Source organism: Coregonus lavaretus, assembly GCF_964263955.1.
Source record: "Coregonus lavaretus genome assembly, chromosome: 11".
NCBI lineage: Eukaryota > Metazoa > Chordata > Actinopteri > Salmoniformes > Salmonidae > Coregonus > Coregonus lavaretus.
The window spans coordinates 2784719-2798178 of record NC_139998.1 but is presented as its reverse complement, the minus strand read 5'-3'; the positions used below and the strand labels follow the sequence as shown (position 1 = coordinate 2798178).

At 42.2% G+C, this 13460-nt stretch overlaps 1 protein-coding gene across 1 annotated transcript; it reads left to right on the top strand.

Annotated features, from left to right (window-relative positions):
* Window positions 1–5274: 5274 nt before the first annotated feature.
* On the top strand, window positions 5275–13460 carry LOC311136859 (cytosolic iron-sulfur assembly component 2A). The gene is made up of 5 exons (XM_084171157.1): window positions 5275–5648; window positions 11111–11275; window positions 12360–12409; window positions 12883–12928; window positions 13244–13460. The coding sequence occupies exons 1-5, from the start codon at window positions 5621–5623 to the stop codon at window positions 13342–13344; spliced, it is 390 nt and encodes a 129-aa protein (XP_084027283.1). The 5' UTR covers window positions 5275–5620; the 3' UTR covers window positions 13345–13460.

Here is a 13460-nt window from a genome sequence, read left to right as displayed (position 1 = left end):
ACCTCCCTACAACGCCTGGGCATGCTCCTGATGAGGTGGCGGATGTTCTCCTGAGGGATCTCCTCCCAGACCTGGACTAAAGCATCCACCAACTCCTGGACAGTCTGTGGTGCAACGTGGCGTTGGTGGATGGAGCGAGACATGATGTCCCAGATGTGCTCAATTGGATTCAGGTCTGGAGAACGGGCGGGCCAGTCCATAGCATCAATGCCTTCTTCTTGCAGGAACTGCTGACACACTCCAGCCTCATGAGGTCTAGCATTGTCTTGCATTAGGAGGAACCCAGGGCCAACCGCACCAGCATATGGTCTCACAAGGGGTCTGAGGATCTCATCTCGGTACCTAATGGCAGTCAGGCTACCTCTGGCGAGCACATGGAGGGCTGTGCGGCCCCCCAAAGAAATGCCACCCCACACCATGACTGACCCACCGCCAAACCGGTCATGCTGGAGGATGTTGCAGGCAGCAGAACATTCTCCACGGCGTCTCCAGACTCTGTCACGTCTGTCACATGTGCTCAGTGTGAACCTGCTTTCATCTGTGAAGAGCACAGGGCGCCAGTGGCGAATTTGCCAATCTTGGTGTTCTCTGGCAAATGCCAAACGTCCTGCACGGTGTTGGGCTGTAAGCACAACCCCCACCTGTGGACGTCGGGCCCTCATACCACCCTCATGGAGTCTGTTTCTGACCGTTTGAGCAGACACATGCACATTTGTGGCCTGCTGGAGGTCATTTTACAGGGCTCTGGCAGTGCTCCTCCTGCTCCTCCTTGCATAAAGGCGGAGGTAGCGGTCCTGCTGCTGGGTTGTTGCCCTCCTACGGCCTCCTCCACGTCTCCTGATGTACTGGCCTGTCTCCTGGTAGCGCCTCCATGCTCTGGACACTACGCTGACAGACACAGCAAACCTTCTTGCCACAGCTCGCATTGATGTGCCATCCTGGATGAGCTGCACTACCTGCCACTTGTGTGGGTTGTAGACTCTGTCTCATGCTACCACTAGAGTGAAAGCACTGCCAGCATTCAAAAGTGACCAAAACATCAGCCAGGAAGCATAGGAACTGAGAAGTGGTCTGTGGTCACCACCTGCAGAACCACTCCTTTATTGGGGGTGTCTTGCTAATTGCCTATAATTTCCACCTGTTGTCTATTCCATTTGCACAACAGCATGTGACATTTATTGTCAATCAGTGTTGCTTCCTAAGTGGACAGTTTGATTTCACAGAAGTGTGATTGACTTGGAGTTACATTGTGTTGTTTAAGTGTTCCCTTAATTTCTTTGAGCAGTGTATTTATTGTATCAATGGTATATACATTAATAGGCTACTTGGTGGCCAACAGAGGCAAATGTATCATTCTCCACATTTAGCCTAATGTCAATTTCATTGAGGACTTTTCCCCATAAAAAGAACCACTCTGGCAGCCCCCGAGACCCAAGAACTGAGCATGCATAAAGCACTTCGCTTGATACATTTTCTTTAAGCAAAGTCAACATTAGAATGCAGTTTAAACCACCTCCGAGATTATTTATGTAATGCGCCCTAGTGCGCCCAAAGTTGTTTTCCAGTCTCCATTATTTATTGATGTGCATATTAATATATTTTATGGAAAAAATAGTTGGAAACAGGTGTCTCCATAATTACAATCTAAATAGCTTACCTACAACTGGTAAAAAAGTAGAAGATATGAAATGCAATCATAATTGACTCTAGCGCATACAAAGCACACACAACAGCTACCGGTGGTTCCATGATGACTGAAAAAAAATTGTGACAACTGTCATTTTTATTTGTATTTCTTTTAGTCATTTAGCAGACGCTCTTATCCAGAGCGACTTACAGTCATCTCATCATACCTCCTGACACGTCATCAGAGTCTACTTAATTTGAGGGCTGAGGGGGGAGGGTGTGTCTTGGTGAGATGGCGGAAGCAGAAGTGTCGTTTGAAGCTGAAAGCGGGTCGAGTACAGTTAGCAAGAAAGATGAGCGGACAACAGTGAAGTCCAAGAATGGAACTGATAGATTAATTTGTATTTTAAGCTTAATGACTAAAGGATTTCACCCCAAATACAGTATAAAATGTGTAAACGGTGTTAGAATTAGAATGTAGTGTCAAACGACTAGCAGAGGGGGGCGGGACTAAACATTCCAGGGTGAAGGAGAAGGTGGAAACTGTTTAAGAAAGCCTCCTAAAGGTGGGCGGAGCAAAGTGCCTTTGTGTGTCAAGGGGTATAAAACAGTATGTATGTGTTTTGGGGCGCCAGAGCTCTCCATGAATAAAAATACAGATCATTCTTGCTGGTTGTGGACCTTGAATCATTTATGATTAAAAACAGAGCCTTACAACCTCTGGTAATGATTCAAGCTTAGGTTGAATTAGAGATAGAAATTCTCGTAACAGGAACAAAAAAGGTTACAATTGTTGTGGAATATGAGTCTGATGAATCGTTTCTTGTTGGAGTACGTTTTTTGGATAAAGATGTTTATTTGGGAAACTCTTTTGAAGTCACGAGGATGGTGAAGAAGGTGTTCGGAAAAGTGGATGCTGTTCAATCCTATACTTACAACTTGTGCTAAATTACATTTACGTCATTTAGCAGACGCTCTTATCCAGAGCGACTTACAGTTAGTGCCTACATTATTATTATTTTTTTTTTTTTTCATACTGGCCCCCCGTGGGAATCGAACCCACAACCCTGGCGTTGCAAACGCCATGCTCTATCAACTGAGCTACATCCCTGCCGGCCATTCCCTCCCCTACCCTAGACGACGCTGGGCCAATTGTGCGCCGCCCATGAGTCTCCCGGTCGCGGCCGGCTGCGACAGAGCCTGGATGCGAACCAGGATCTCTAGTGGCACAGTTAGCACTGCGATGCAGTGCCTTAGACCACTGCGCCACTCAGGAGTACAAATTAGGATATTATACTGAATTAAATCAACCAGACTCTGAGGTAAACTTCAACATGTCTTTACTCATCACTGTCCGTGTAACAAGCCCCACATTCCTTTACTGACGTGGTGACGTCATATATCAGTACGTCACATCAATACAGGACATCCCTTCCCTTTACTTGGATATGAACTTCAATGTCAACCTGACATACACAACAACACTCATTCTTTACCTGTATAGCAACCTTTTGTGTTACCAATAAACAACTGAAATCTTGTCTTATTACTTCTGTTCTCCTAATGGACTTTCCTTTTTAAGCCTACTTCTAAGCAAAACGAAACAGAATTACTATTATTATTTATTTTTTCTGTAACAAAACATTCTGCAACTTTTTCACAACATAACTCAAACATTCAGTCTTCGCATTAGTCCTTTGTACTTGTCACTTTTCAGTTTATACTGCTTTTCTTTACCCCTTGCAGTATAGGATAATTACTTAATTACAAGGTCTGTAAACTTCTGTGTTTGCTTGTCTCATGTCCAGACACAGTCTTATGTCACCGTCTGGTTTTGGCACTACCACTACCAGATTCACCCATGGTGTGGCACCATCCACTCTCTTGATTAAGTCCATGTTTTGTAGCTCCTCTATCTTTTTCTCCACATCTTCCCTCAGGTGGAATAGTACAGAGTGTGCAAAGCTGTCATCAAGACAAAGGGTGGCTATTTGAAGAATCTCAAATATAACATATACTTTGATTTGTTTAACACTTTTTTGGTCACTACATGATTCCATATGTGTTATTTGATGTCTTCGCTATTATTCTACAATGTAGAAAATAGTAAAAATAAAGAAAAACCCATGAATGAGTAGGTGTTCTAAAACTTTTGACCGGTAGTGTAGAAGCAAAGCTATCCTCCGTTGTCTTGTAACCGCATCAACGTCACGGGATAGTATTAATCCTTTACCATCCACGAACAGCTCAAATGCCATCAATCACCTGGTCCAGCGTGGACCTAGCGTAGCAGGCTCACTGTAGCAGTCAAACTTTGGTAGTGTTTTCCATCTTGACGACACTAACTCACTTTTCAGGTTTAACTATCGTTTTCAAACGTTATCCTCGTCGCCATTGTTCAATCCTATACTTACAACTTGTGCTAAATTAGGATATTATACTGAATTAAAGGTTAAGGTGAATGCACCAATTTGTAAGTCGCTCTGGATAAGAGCGTCTGCTAAATGACGTAAATGTATTGTAAATGTAAAGTTTTTGTAGACGGAAGGAATATGTTATTGAAGAGTCTGTGAATGTAAAACGTTGCAACTGTGGTGGGGATCATATTTCCGAATTCCCTGAGTGCCCTGTTAGGGTGAAAGAGGTTGAGGTGTCAAGAATCAGGGCTGTACAGCAAATCTCCTATGTGGAGGCGGTGAAGAGCGTTGAAGGGGAAAGAGGCCACAGTTCTGAAGAAGAGATGGCGGTGGATGCACCACAACCGGTTGCACATGTTTTACTTCAATCAAGTGATCTGGTTACACTTATTTTGAAAAAGGTGGATGTTGTAGTATTTATAGCCACAGTTATTAATTGTACTGCACAAGTGTCCAAGCAGCTGGACATCATTATACGTTTTTGGGCCTCCAAGACTTAACAGCAGAAGCATTGCAAGGACTACTGTCGCCAGGAAATGTCCCACCATCACAGGATCCTTCTGAGCCTGTCCAGGGACCTGATTAAAACAGAAAAGCTGGCTGATTTAGTTTAATTAACATTTCGTTACTGATAGTTTGTATGGAATTTTGTATTAATGTATTTTTTACCCCGCATTTTTGGATCCTTATTATCCACTTGTACAGTAGGTGGCAGAATGCACATATAATTGTTGCGAACGCCATTATACCGAAGAAGAAGAGGGTGTGTCTTTTACGTGTTTGGAATGCAGCCTATGATTCATTTGCTCCCATTGGAAACTACAGGCTATCTTGGGTTAGTTATAATAAAAATACATCCGCTTTGTGGACAACGACTTATTGTTAGGGCGGAGAGACATGTATCTTGTCAGTATATCCATATTATTTGATGACGTTCCTCTTTCATGTAAACATTCTTACCTACATCCTGACACAAATCACATGACATGCGTTCTCTGTATCAGCTGATAAGCTATTGCCCAATAGGAGAAAAAAAAAAGACTGTACTAGTCAAACAAGAATACTGTTGAAACCTCGATATTTTACACCACAAATTGTCGTTTGAATTAAGGAAAATTATAGAGAATTTAATTTATAAATACATCAAATAATAATTTCACCCTCAATAATTATGCATACACAGGAGGAACCCGAATTTTAATAGATCTAGCAACGATTGCTTTTGCCTTAAATCTGAAGGCGGCAGTAACTGAAGGAGTAAGTAATCAGCCAATACCACAGGCTGTCGTTTGTCACATACAATACGCAGATTTGTAAACTTCAATCTTGTTTTAAAAAGTTAACTGCGTTGATGAGCCAATCCGTATGGTAGTATGTTTTAGTAAACTGTTCACGAAACGTCCCGTTTAGATGCCCGTGAAAACACTGACGTCAAAGTCACCTAAAAAGCTTCACGAGGATATGGGTATGGCGATATTTGAAACATTTAAAAAGTGTCTAGCCTTGTCTCGCTTAAAGTAAAACTATTGCAGTTCTCCGGATTGTCAGACAGCAAGAATGCACCAAGGTCCAAAAAGATGGAGGAGAAAGCGTTAGAAGTATACGGTAAATTGGTTTATTTGCATCTTGAAACAGCGAGAGCGCTAGTTAACTGTTTTCTAGTCTGCGTGCTAGAATGACTTTCAGATATGCTAACTAACTTGGCTAGTGGCCAATACTCAAGGGCTTTAGTTTTTTTTAGATACCCTTACCCGAGGTAACCCAATATTGGAAACTGATATTGCAAAAATGTGGAATACGAGCAGTCAATTGTCTGCCCTACATACATGTAATTGATTACATTTAAACCAAAAAAATATATACGTTTTTGCACTCCCATTCCGGTGGGTTAGCCCTATATGAAGATAACACCCCAGTCGCTGAAGGGCCCAACATTTGTATTAGTTACCTCTAACTACTGTGCTGTATTTGACCCATTTACAAGGATACTTTTCAAAAGCTTCCAACCAGGTGAAATGGAGATGTAAAACCACATAATGTGAAGTCACTGACCCCCCCCCCCCCCCCCCCCCCCCAAAACCATGCTACATTCATTAGAATAGGTCTAATTTGCAATACCTTCATATCCATATGAGCTACAGCTCTACAGACGAGGGCAGTGGGTTCCTTCACGTCTCAGATTAAAGCTACACCATTTAATTTTTTATTAATCCCCTTTGATTCTCTGCAAATATTTGTCCTATTGCAGCTTTAGATATTAATTCACGTACTGATCACATTTTCAATAGCCTCCTATCCACATGACATATACCTGTAAAACCACTTGATATTTGGTCACTGACCTCCCTCCTGTACTATGTGTAACTGGTGTGAAATGGCTAGCTAGTTAGCGGTGCGCGCTAGTAGCGTTTCAACCGGTGACGTCACTCGCTCTGAGACCTTGAAGTAGTTGTTCCCCTTGCTCTGCAAGAGCTTCGGAACCCACCATACTTGTCTGAAGATCTGTAGCTCATATGGACAGTGAGCTATTGAAAATTAGACGTCATAGGAAATATACATGTTAAATGAAAAACTGGATTTATATGGAGGAGGGAGGTCAGTGACCTATCATCAAGTGGTTTTAGATGTCATTTGGACTGGAAGCTATTACAATTTTGATCTGTAGGTGAATTAATAACCAAATAATCAAAGTTGAGGAATAAATAAAGTTTTTCTGTAAACACCTGGTTCGGCTGATTTCACTTTTAAGATGGTCCCTTGGCCATGAGTGCATAATATTCCCCCCATTGAAACCAACTTAAAGTCACTTTTTGAAAAAGGAACAGAGAAAAAAAAAAGGCTGTATCTTGCTCTCTATCGTCTTCTGATTCTAGACATATCAGCCTAATCATCATAGGACCTTCCGTCGAAGAGGTATTGACGCGTAAACGTCCAATATCCAAACATAAAATATATTTATGATGAATGTAAACTTCACTTTTTGGTAGCTGTTCAATATGCAACTTTCCAAGGCAAATTTGCTCTCATTCAGTGCTATAGGGACATGGTCCTGCGTGACAAAAATACAGGTCACATACAGTGCATTCTGAAAGTATTCAGACCCCTTCACTTTTTCTACATTTTGTTACGTTACAGCCTTATTCTAAAATTGATTAAAAACTTTTTAAAAATCCTCAGTTGGTAGAGCATGGCGCTCGCAACGCCAGGGTTGTGGGTTCGTTTCCCACGGGTGGCCAGTATGAAAATGTATGCACTCACTAACTGTAAGTCGCTCTGGATAAGAGCGTCTGCTAAATGACTAAAATGTAAATCAATCTACACACAATACCCCATAATGACAGTGAAAACAAGTTTTTAGAACATTTTGCAAATGTATAAAAAATTAACGGAATACCTTATTTACATAAGTATTCAGACCCTTTGCTATGAGACTCGATATTGAGCTCAGGTGCATCCTGTTTCCATTGATCATCCTTGAGATGTTTCTACAACTTGATTGGACATGATTTGGAAAGGCACACACCTGTCTATATAATGTCCCATAGTTGACAGTGCATGTCAGAGCAAAAACCAAGCCATAGGTCAAATTAATTCTCCGTAGAGCTCAGAGACAGGATTGTGTCGAGGCACAGATCTGGGGAAGGGTACCAAAACATTTCTGCAGCATTGAAGGTCCCCAAGAACACAATGGCCTCCATCATTCTTAAATGGAAGCGGTTTGGAACTACCAAGACTCTTCCTAGAGCTGGCCGCCTGGCCAAACTGAGCAATTGGGGGAGAAGGGCCATGGTCAGGGAAGTGACCAAGAACCCGATGGTCACTCTGTCAGAGTTCCTCTGTGGAGATGGGAGAATCTTCCAGAAGGACAACCATCTCTGCAGCACTCCACCAATCAGGCCTTTATGGTAGTGTCCAGACGGAAACCACTCCTCAGTAAAAGGCACATGACAGCCCGATTGGAGTTTGAGAAATGAGAAATAAGATTCTCTGTTTTGATGAAACCAAGAGTGAACTCTTTGGCCTGAATGCCAAGTGTCACGTCTGGAGGAAACCAGGCACCGCTCATCACCTGGCCAATACCATCCCTATGGTGAAGCATGGTGATGGTAGCATCATGCTGTGGGGATTTCAGCGACAGGGACTGGGAGTCTAGTCAGAATCGAGAGAAAGATAAACGGAGCAAAGTACAGAGAGATCCTTGTTGAAAACCTGCTCCAGAGCGCTCAGGACCTCAGACTGGGGCGAAAGTTCACCTTCCAACAGGACAACGACCCTAAGCACACAGCCAAGACAATGGAGGAGTGGCTTCGGGACAAGTCTCTGAATGTCCTTCAGTTGCCCAGCCAGAGCCCAGACTTGAACCCGATCGAACATCTCTGGAGAGACCTGAAAATAGCTGTGCAGCAACGCTCCCCATCCAACCTGACAGCTTGAGAGGATCTGCAGAGAATAATGGGAGAAACTCCCCAAATACAGGTGTGCCAAGCTTGTAGTGTCATACCCAAGAAGTCTCAAGGCTGTAATTTCTGCCAAAGGTGCTTAAACAAAGTACTGAGTAAAGGGTCTGAATACTTATATAAATGTGATATTTCAGTTTTTTATTTTGAATACATTTGCAAACATTTCTAAAAACCTGTTTTTGCTTTGTCAGTATGGAGTATTGTGGGTAGATTGAGGGGGGAAAAAACTATTTAATCAATTTCAGAATAAGGCTGTAATGTAACAAAATGTGGGAAAAGTGAAGGGGTCATGTGAAAATGGCACATTTTCTGTTTTGTAATAAAAAAGACAGAGGAAGATAAGTGATGACATCATCCGTGTGCATCATGTGATTTTACCCAATTATGAGTAGGCATTGCCTACTAATTGGTTGATAATGCCATTGGAAACACTTATCTTCCTCCGTCTTTTTTAATACAAAACAGAAAATGTGCCATTTTCACATATGTTGATGTTGGGGTGGTGCTGGAGATGAATATGAAGTTGAAAAATTGTGAAAGTTTCCGTTATATATATATACAGTGGGGGAAAAAAGTATTTAGTCAGCCACCAATTGTGCATGTTCTCCCACTTAAAAAGATGAGAGAGGCCTGTAATTTTCATCATAGGTACACGTCAACTATGACAGACAAATTGAGAAAAAAAAATCCAGAAAATCACATTGTAGGATTTTTAATGAATTTATTTGCAAATTATGGTGGAAAATAAGTATTTGGTCACCTACAAACAAGCAAGATTTCTGGCTCTCACAGACCTGTAACTTCTTCTTTAAGAGGCTCCTCTGTCCTCCACTCGTTACCGGTATTAATGGCACCTGTTTGAGCTTGTTATCAGTATAAAAGACACCTGTCCACAACCTCAAACAGTCACACTCCAAACTCCACTATGGCCAAGACCAAAGAGCTGTCAAAGGACACCAGAAACAAAATTGTAGACCTGCACCAGGCTGGGAAGACTGAATCTGCAATAGGTAAGCAGCTTGGTTTGAAGAAATCAACTGTGGGAGCAATTATTAGGAAATGGAAGACATACAAGACCACTGATAATCTCCCTCGATATGGGGCTCCATGCAAGATCTCACCCCGTGGGGTCAAAATGATCACAAGAACGGTGAGCAAATATCCCAGAACCACACGGGGGGACCTAGTGAATGACCTGCAGAGAGCTGGGACCAAAGTAACAAAGCCTACCATCAGTAACAAACTACGCCGCTAGGGACTCAAATCCTGCAGTGCAAGACGTTTCCCCCTGCTTAAGCCAGTACATGTCCAGGCCCGTCTGAAGTTTGCTAGAGTGCATTTGGATGATCCAGAAGATCATTTGGGAGAATGTCATATGGTCAGATGAAACCAAAATATAGCTTTTTGGTAAAAACTCAACTCATCGTGTTTGGAGGACAAAGAATGCTGAGTTGCATCCAAAGAACACCATACCTACTGTGAAGCATGGGGGTGGAAACATCATGCTTTGGGGCTGTTTTTCTGCAAAGGGACCAGGACGACTGATCCGTGTAAAGGAAAGAATGAATGGGGCCATGTATCGTGAGATTTTGAGTGAAAACCTCCTTCCATCAGCAAGGGCATTGAAGATGAAACGTGGCTGGGTCTTTCAGCATGACAATGATCCCAAACACACCGCCCGGGCAACGAAGGAGTGGCTTCGTAAGAAGCATTTCAAGGTCCTGGAGTGGCCTAGCTAGTCTCCAGATCTCAACCCCATAGAAAATCTTTGGAGGGAGTTGAAAGTCTGTGTTGCCCAGCGACAGCCCCAAAACATCACTACTCTAGAGGAGATCTGCATGGAGGAATGGGCCAAAATTCCAGCAACAGTGTGTGAAAACCTTGTGAAGACTTACAGAAAACGTTTGACCTGTGTCATTGCCAACAAAGGGTATATAACAAAGTATTGAGAAACTTTTGTTATTGACCAAATACTTATTTTCCACCATAATTTGCAAATAAATTCATAAAAAATCCTACAATGTGATTTTCTGGATTTTTTTCCCTCATTTTGTCTGTCATAGTTGACGTGTACCTATGATGAAAATTACAGGCCTCTCATCTTTTTAAGTGGGAGAACATGCACAATTGGTGGCTGACTAAATACTTTTTTTCCCCACTGTATATATATATATATATATAACTATCAATTTAACCTCTTTTGCTGTAAAATATTTTTACATAACCATCCATTTCCTATATGGGAGACCTTAGAGATATAGAAAAACATGATTGTGTTTTGTTATTCCTCGGTTTGGGACATCTCAACATTTTGGTGGACTTGCCACTAGCCTAAACACTATTTCTAGCCTGGTCCCAGATCAGTTTGTGTGCTGACAACTCCTGTTCGTTGTCACGCCTACATGGCAAGACGGCACAAACAGATCTGGGACCGGCCAGGCTGCAATTGCTTTACAATGTCATATTTCCTCTGATAAGGAAACAATCAGACTACTGTAAACTTCAACTGATAACTAGCTAGTTGTCCGTATAGCCATCTGAAACAGTTAACATTTATAAGTGACATGCTTGTTTTCACCTCAACATAATCCCTATTTCTTTCCCCAGATGTTATTCGCACGATTCGAGACCCTGAGAAGCCTAACACGTTGGAGGAACTGGATGTTGTGACGGAGAAATGTGTTGAGGTCCAAGATCTTGGAGAGGACGAATACCTCATCATTATCAAGTTCTCCCCAACTGTCCCCCACTGCTCTCTGGCTACACTAATCGGTGTGTCTCTCTCAACTGATAAGAAACAACAACTCATAACTCACATGAACAGCAAGAGATATTCAGCCTCTTACTGATATAACAGTTTATGTGACAACACTACAGTGGCATTCTCATAGCCTGGTCCCAGATCTGTTTGTGCTCTTGACAACTCCATTGATGTCATTGTCAAGCCAAACATGACAACGAGTGACAAGAAATTGGCATGATAGCACAAGCAGACTGGCTCTCAGGCTACCATTCTTATAGAGATACAACTACTGTATTTCTGACATTCTTGTCTACCTCAAAGCTGGCAGCGTGGGCACAGAATGTCAAGAGTCCATGCAGCCCCCTTTTCCTATCTTTTTAATGAATAGGGGCGTTTTGAAATGCCATGATAAAGCTGCATGCCAAGTTTTCAAGGGGCAATATATTTGAAGCCATTGTGGCACCCGTGGCCTTCGAAGGATAAGCTGTATGGAGCACAAGCAGGCGTGTCTCCAACCCTCCTACAGCAGATTAGTGCTTGAATGCCTCTGTGAAATGCATTTCCTTCCACAAGTTTCAGTTTCTACTTCCACAAGGTTGTCAAGGTGTTCTGACTTAATGTTGCATTGGTCTACTTAGGCCTAAATTCAATAAGATCATGTGTTAACCGGCGATAGCTGACACCCGCCTAGCTGATGTTTTGGTGGTGTAATTGCGTTGGAGCTGTCAAATCGGTGAGCAGTTGCTCTTGTTCACTGTCACGAAGCCACACCTGTCCCACTCGCATTAAAGTTCAGAATGAGAAAGTGGAGGCTATATATAAACTTCATGATGCTCAAATTTAACATTTCACATTCCCGTGTTCGAACTCTTACATAATAGAGCTACTTTATGTCTACACATGTTCCCAACCAACTCTGAAGGGGGCTTATGTTACTGTCAGTCTCATGAAAAAAGCACTCTTTTCAGTTCTGCTCTTTTTTACATGGTCTTCTTCCCATTAGGCCAATTTTCTTCCTGTGAGTGGTGTGTTGCTCTGATGTTTTATGAATGCGTTTACAAATTGCCTACATCAGAGATCAATGTCAATGATTCTGTACCTTGTATGTTTCAGGCCTGTGCTTACAAGTTAAACTGCAGAGATGCTTGCCGTTTAAACACAAGGTAAGCAGCTGTGGCATTACGCCCGTCAGAAGAAGACAGTTTTATCATAACGCCGATCCGTAAAGCAATGTTTATGCAGAAAATGTTTGTGTGTTTAGTAAGAACACATTCTTTCATCCAATTATTTATTCTGCCCAATTTTCCTGTCTTCAAAACCTTTGTTGACAGGGTGCTTTGTGTCTTACTTTTTTTCGAGGGTCGTCTCTGAAGCCAATAAGGAAATGGAAAACAGTGTTGTGATTTCTTTTCCCCTTTGTGCTGCCCTGGTTAAAAATGAGGTGCCTCTGGTACCGAGCCAGCTTTATGAAAATGCATGGTGTGGTTGTTTACTGGCCCCGGCCATAACCTCCAGCCCTTCGTCCTGATTTAGACCTGTCTGTGGGAATACACACACAGTTCCCCCCCAACTTAATGTAAATTAAATGCTTATTTTTTGTTCTTTTAAAGTTTAACTATCTTTTCTTCTTCCACAGTTGGAAATTTACATTTCTGAAGGAACTCATTCTACCGAGGAAGATAGTAAGTATTATTACTTACAACACCACCTTATCCACATCTCCAGCAAATGTATTTTGAATAAAATAGAAATGTCAGACATGGGCTAGATTTGTATCTCCACCTGAAAAGCCCAACTAGAATTAGTTTTATGAAACGAAGGTAATTCGGTGAACCATTATCCCCTATTGGTCACATTTTACAGACCTTCAGGTTTTAGCTCAGTGGGATAACACAACTTGTGGCGCGCAGATGACCTGGGTTCAAACCCAGTTGGTCACATTTATGCAGTTTGACAATAGAAGGAAACTTATTGTGGTTTTATCCATTTCCCTCTAGTTAACAAACAGATCAACGACAAGGAGAGAGTAGCAGCTGCTATGGAGAACCCCAACCTGCGGGAGATCGTGGAGCAGTGTGTTACTGAACCTGATGACTGAGCCAAGGGACTGACTTCTCAGGACTTTAGTATTAATTAGCCAACGAATGGAAACATTTTGCTATTGTGTGCCCTAATGAATACGACCCAGCCATCAGCTTAAAATCCTAGTCATCA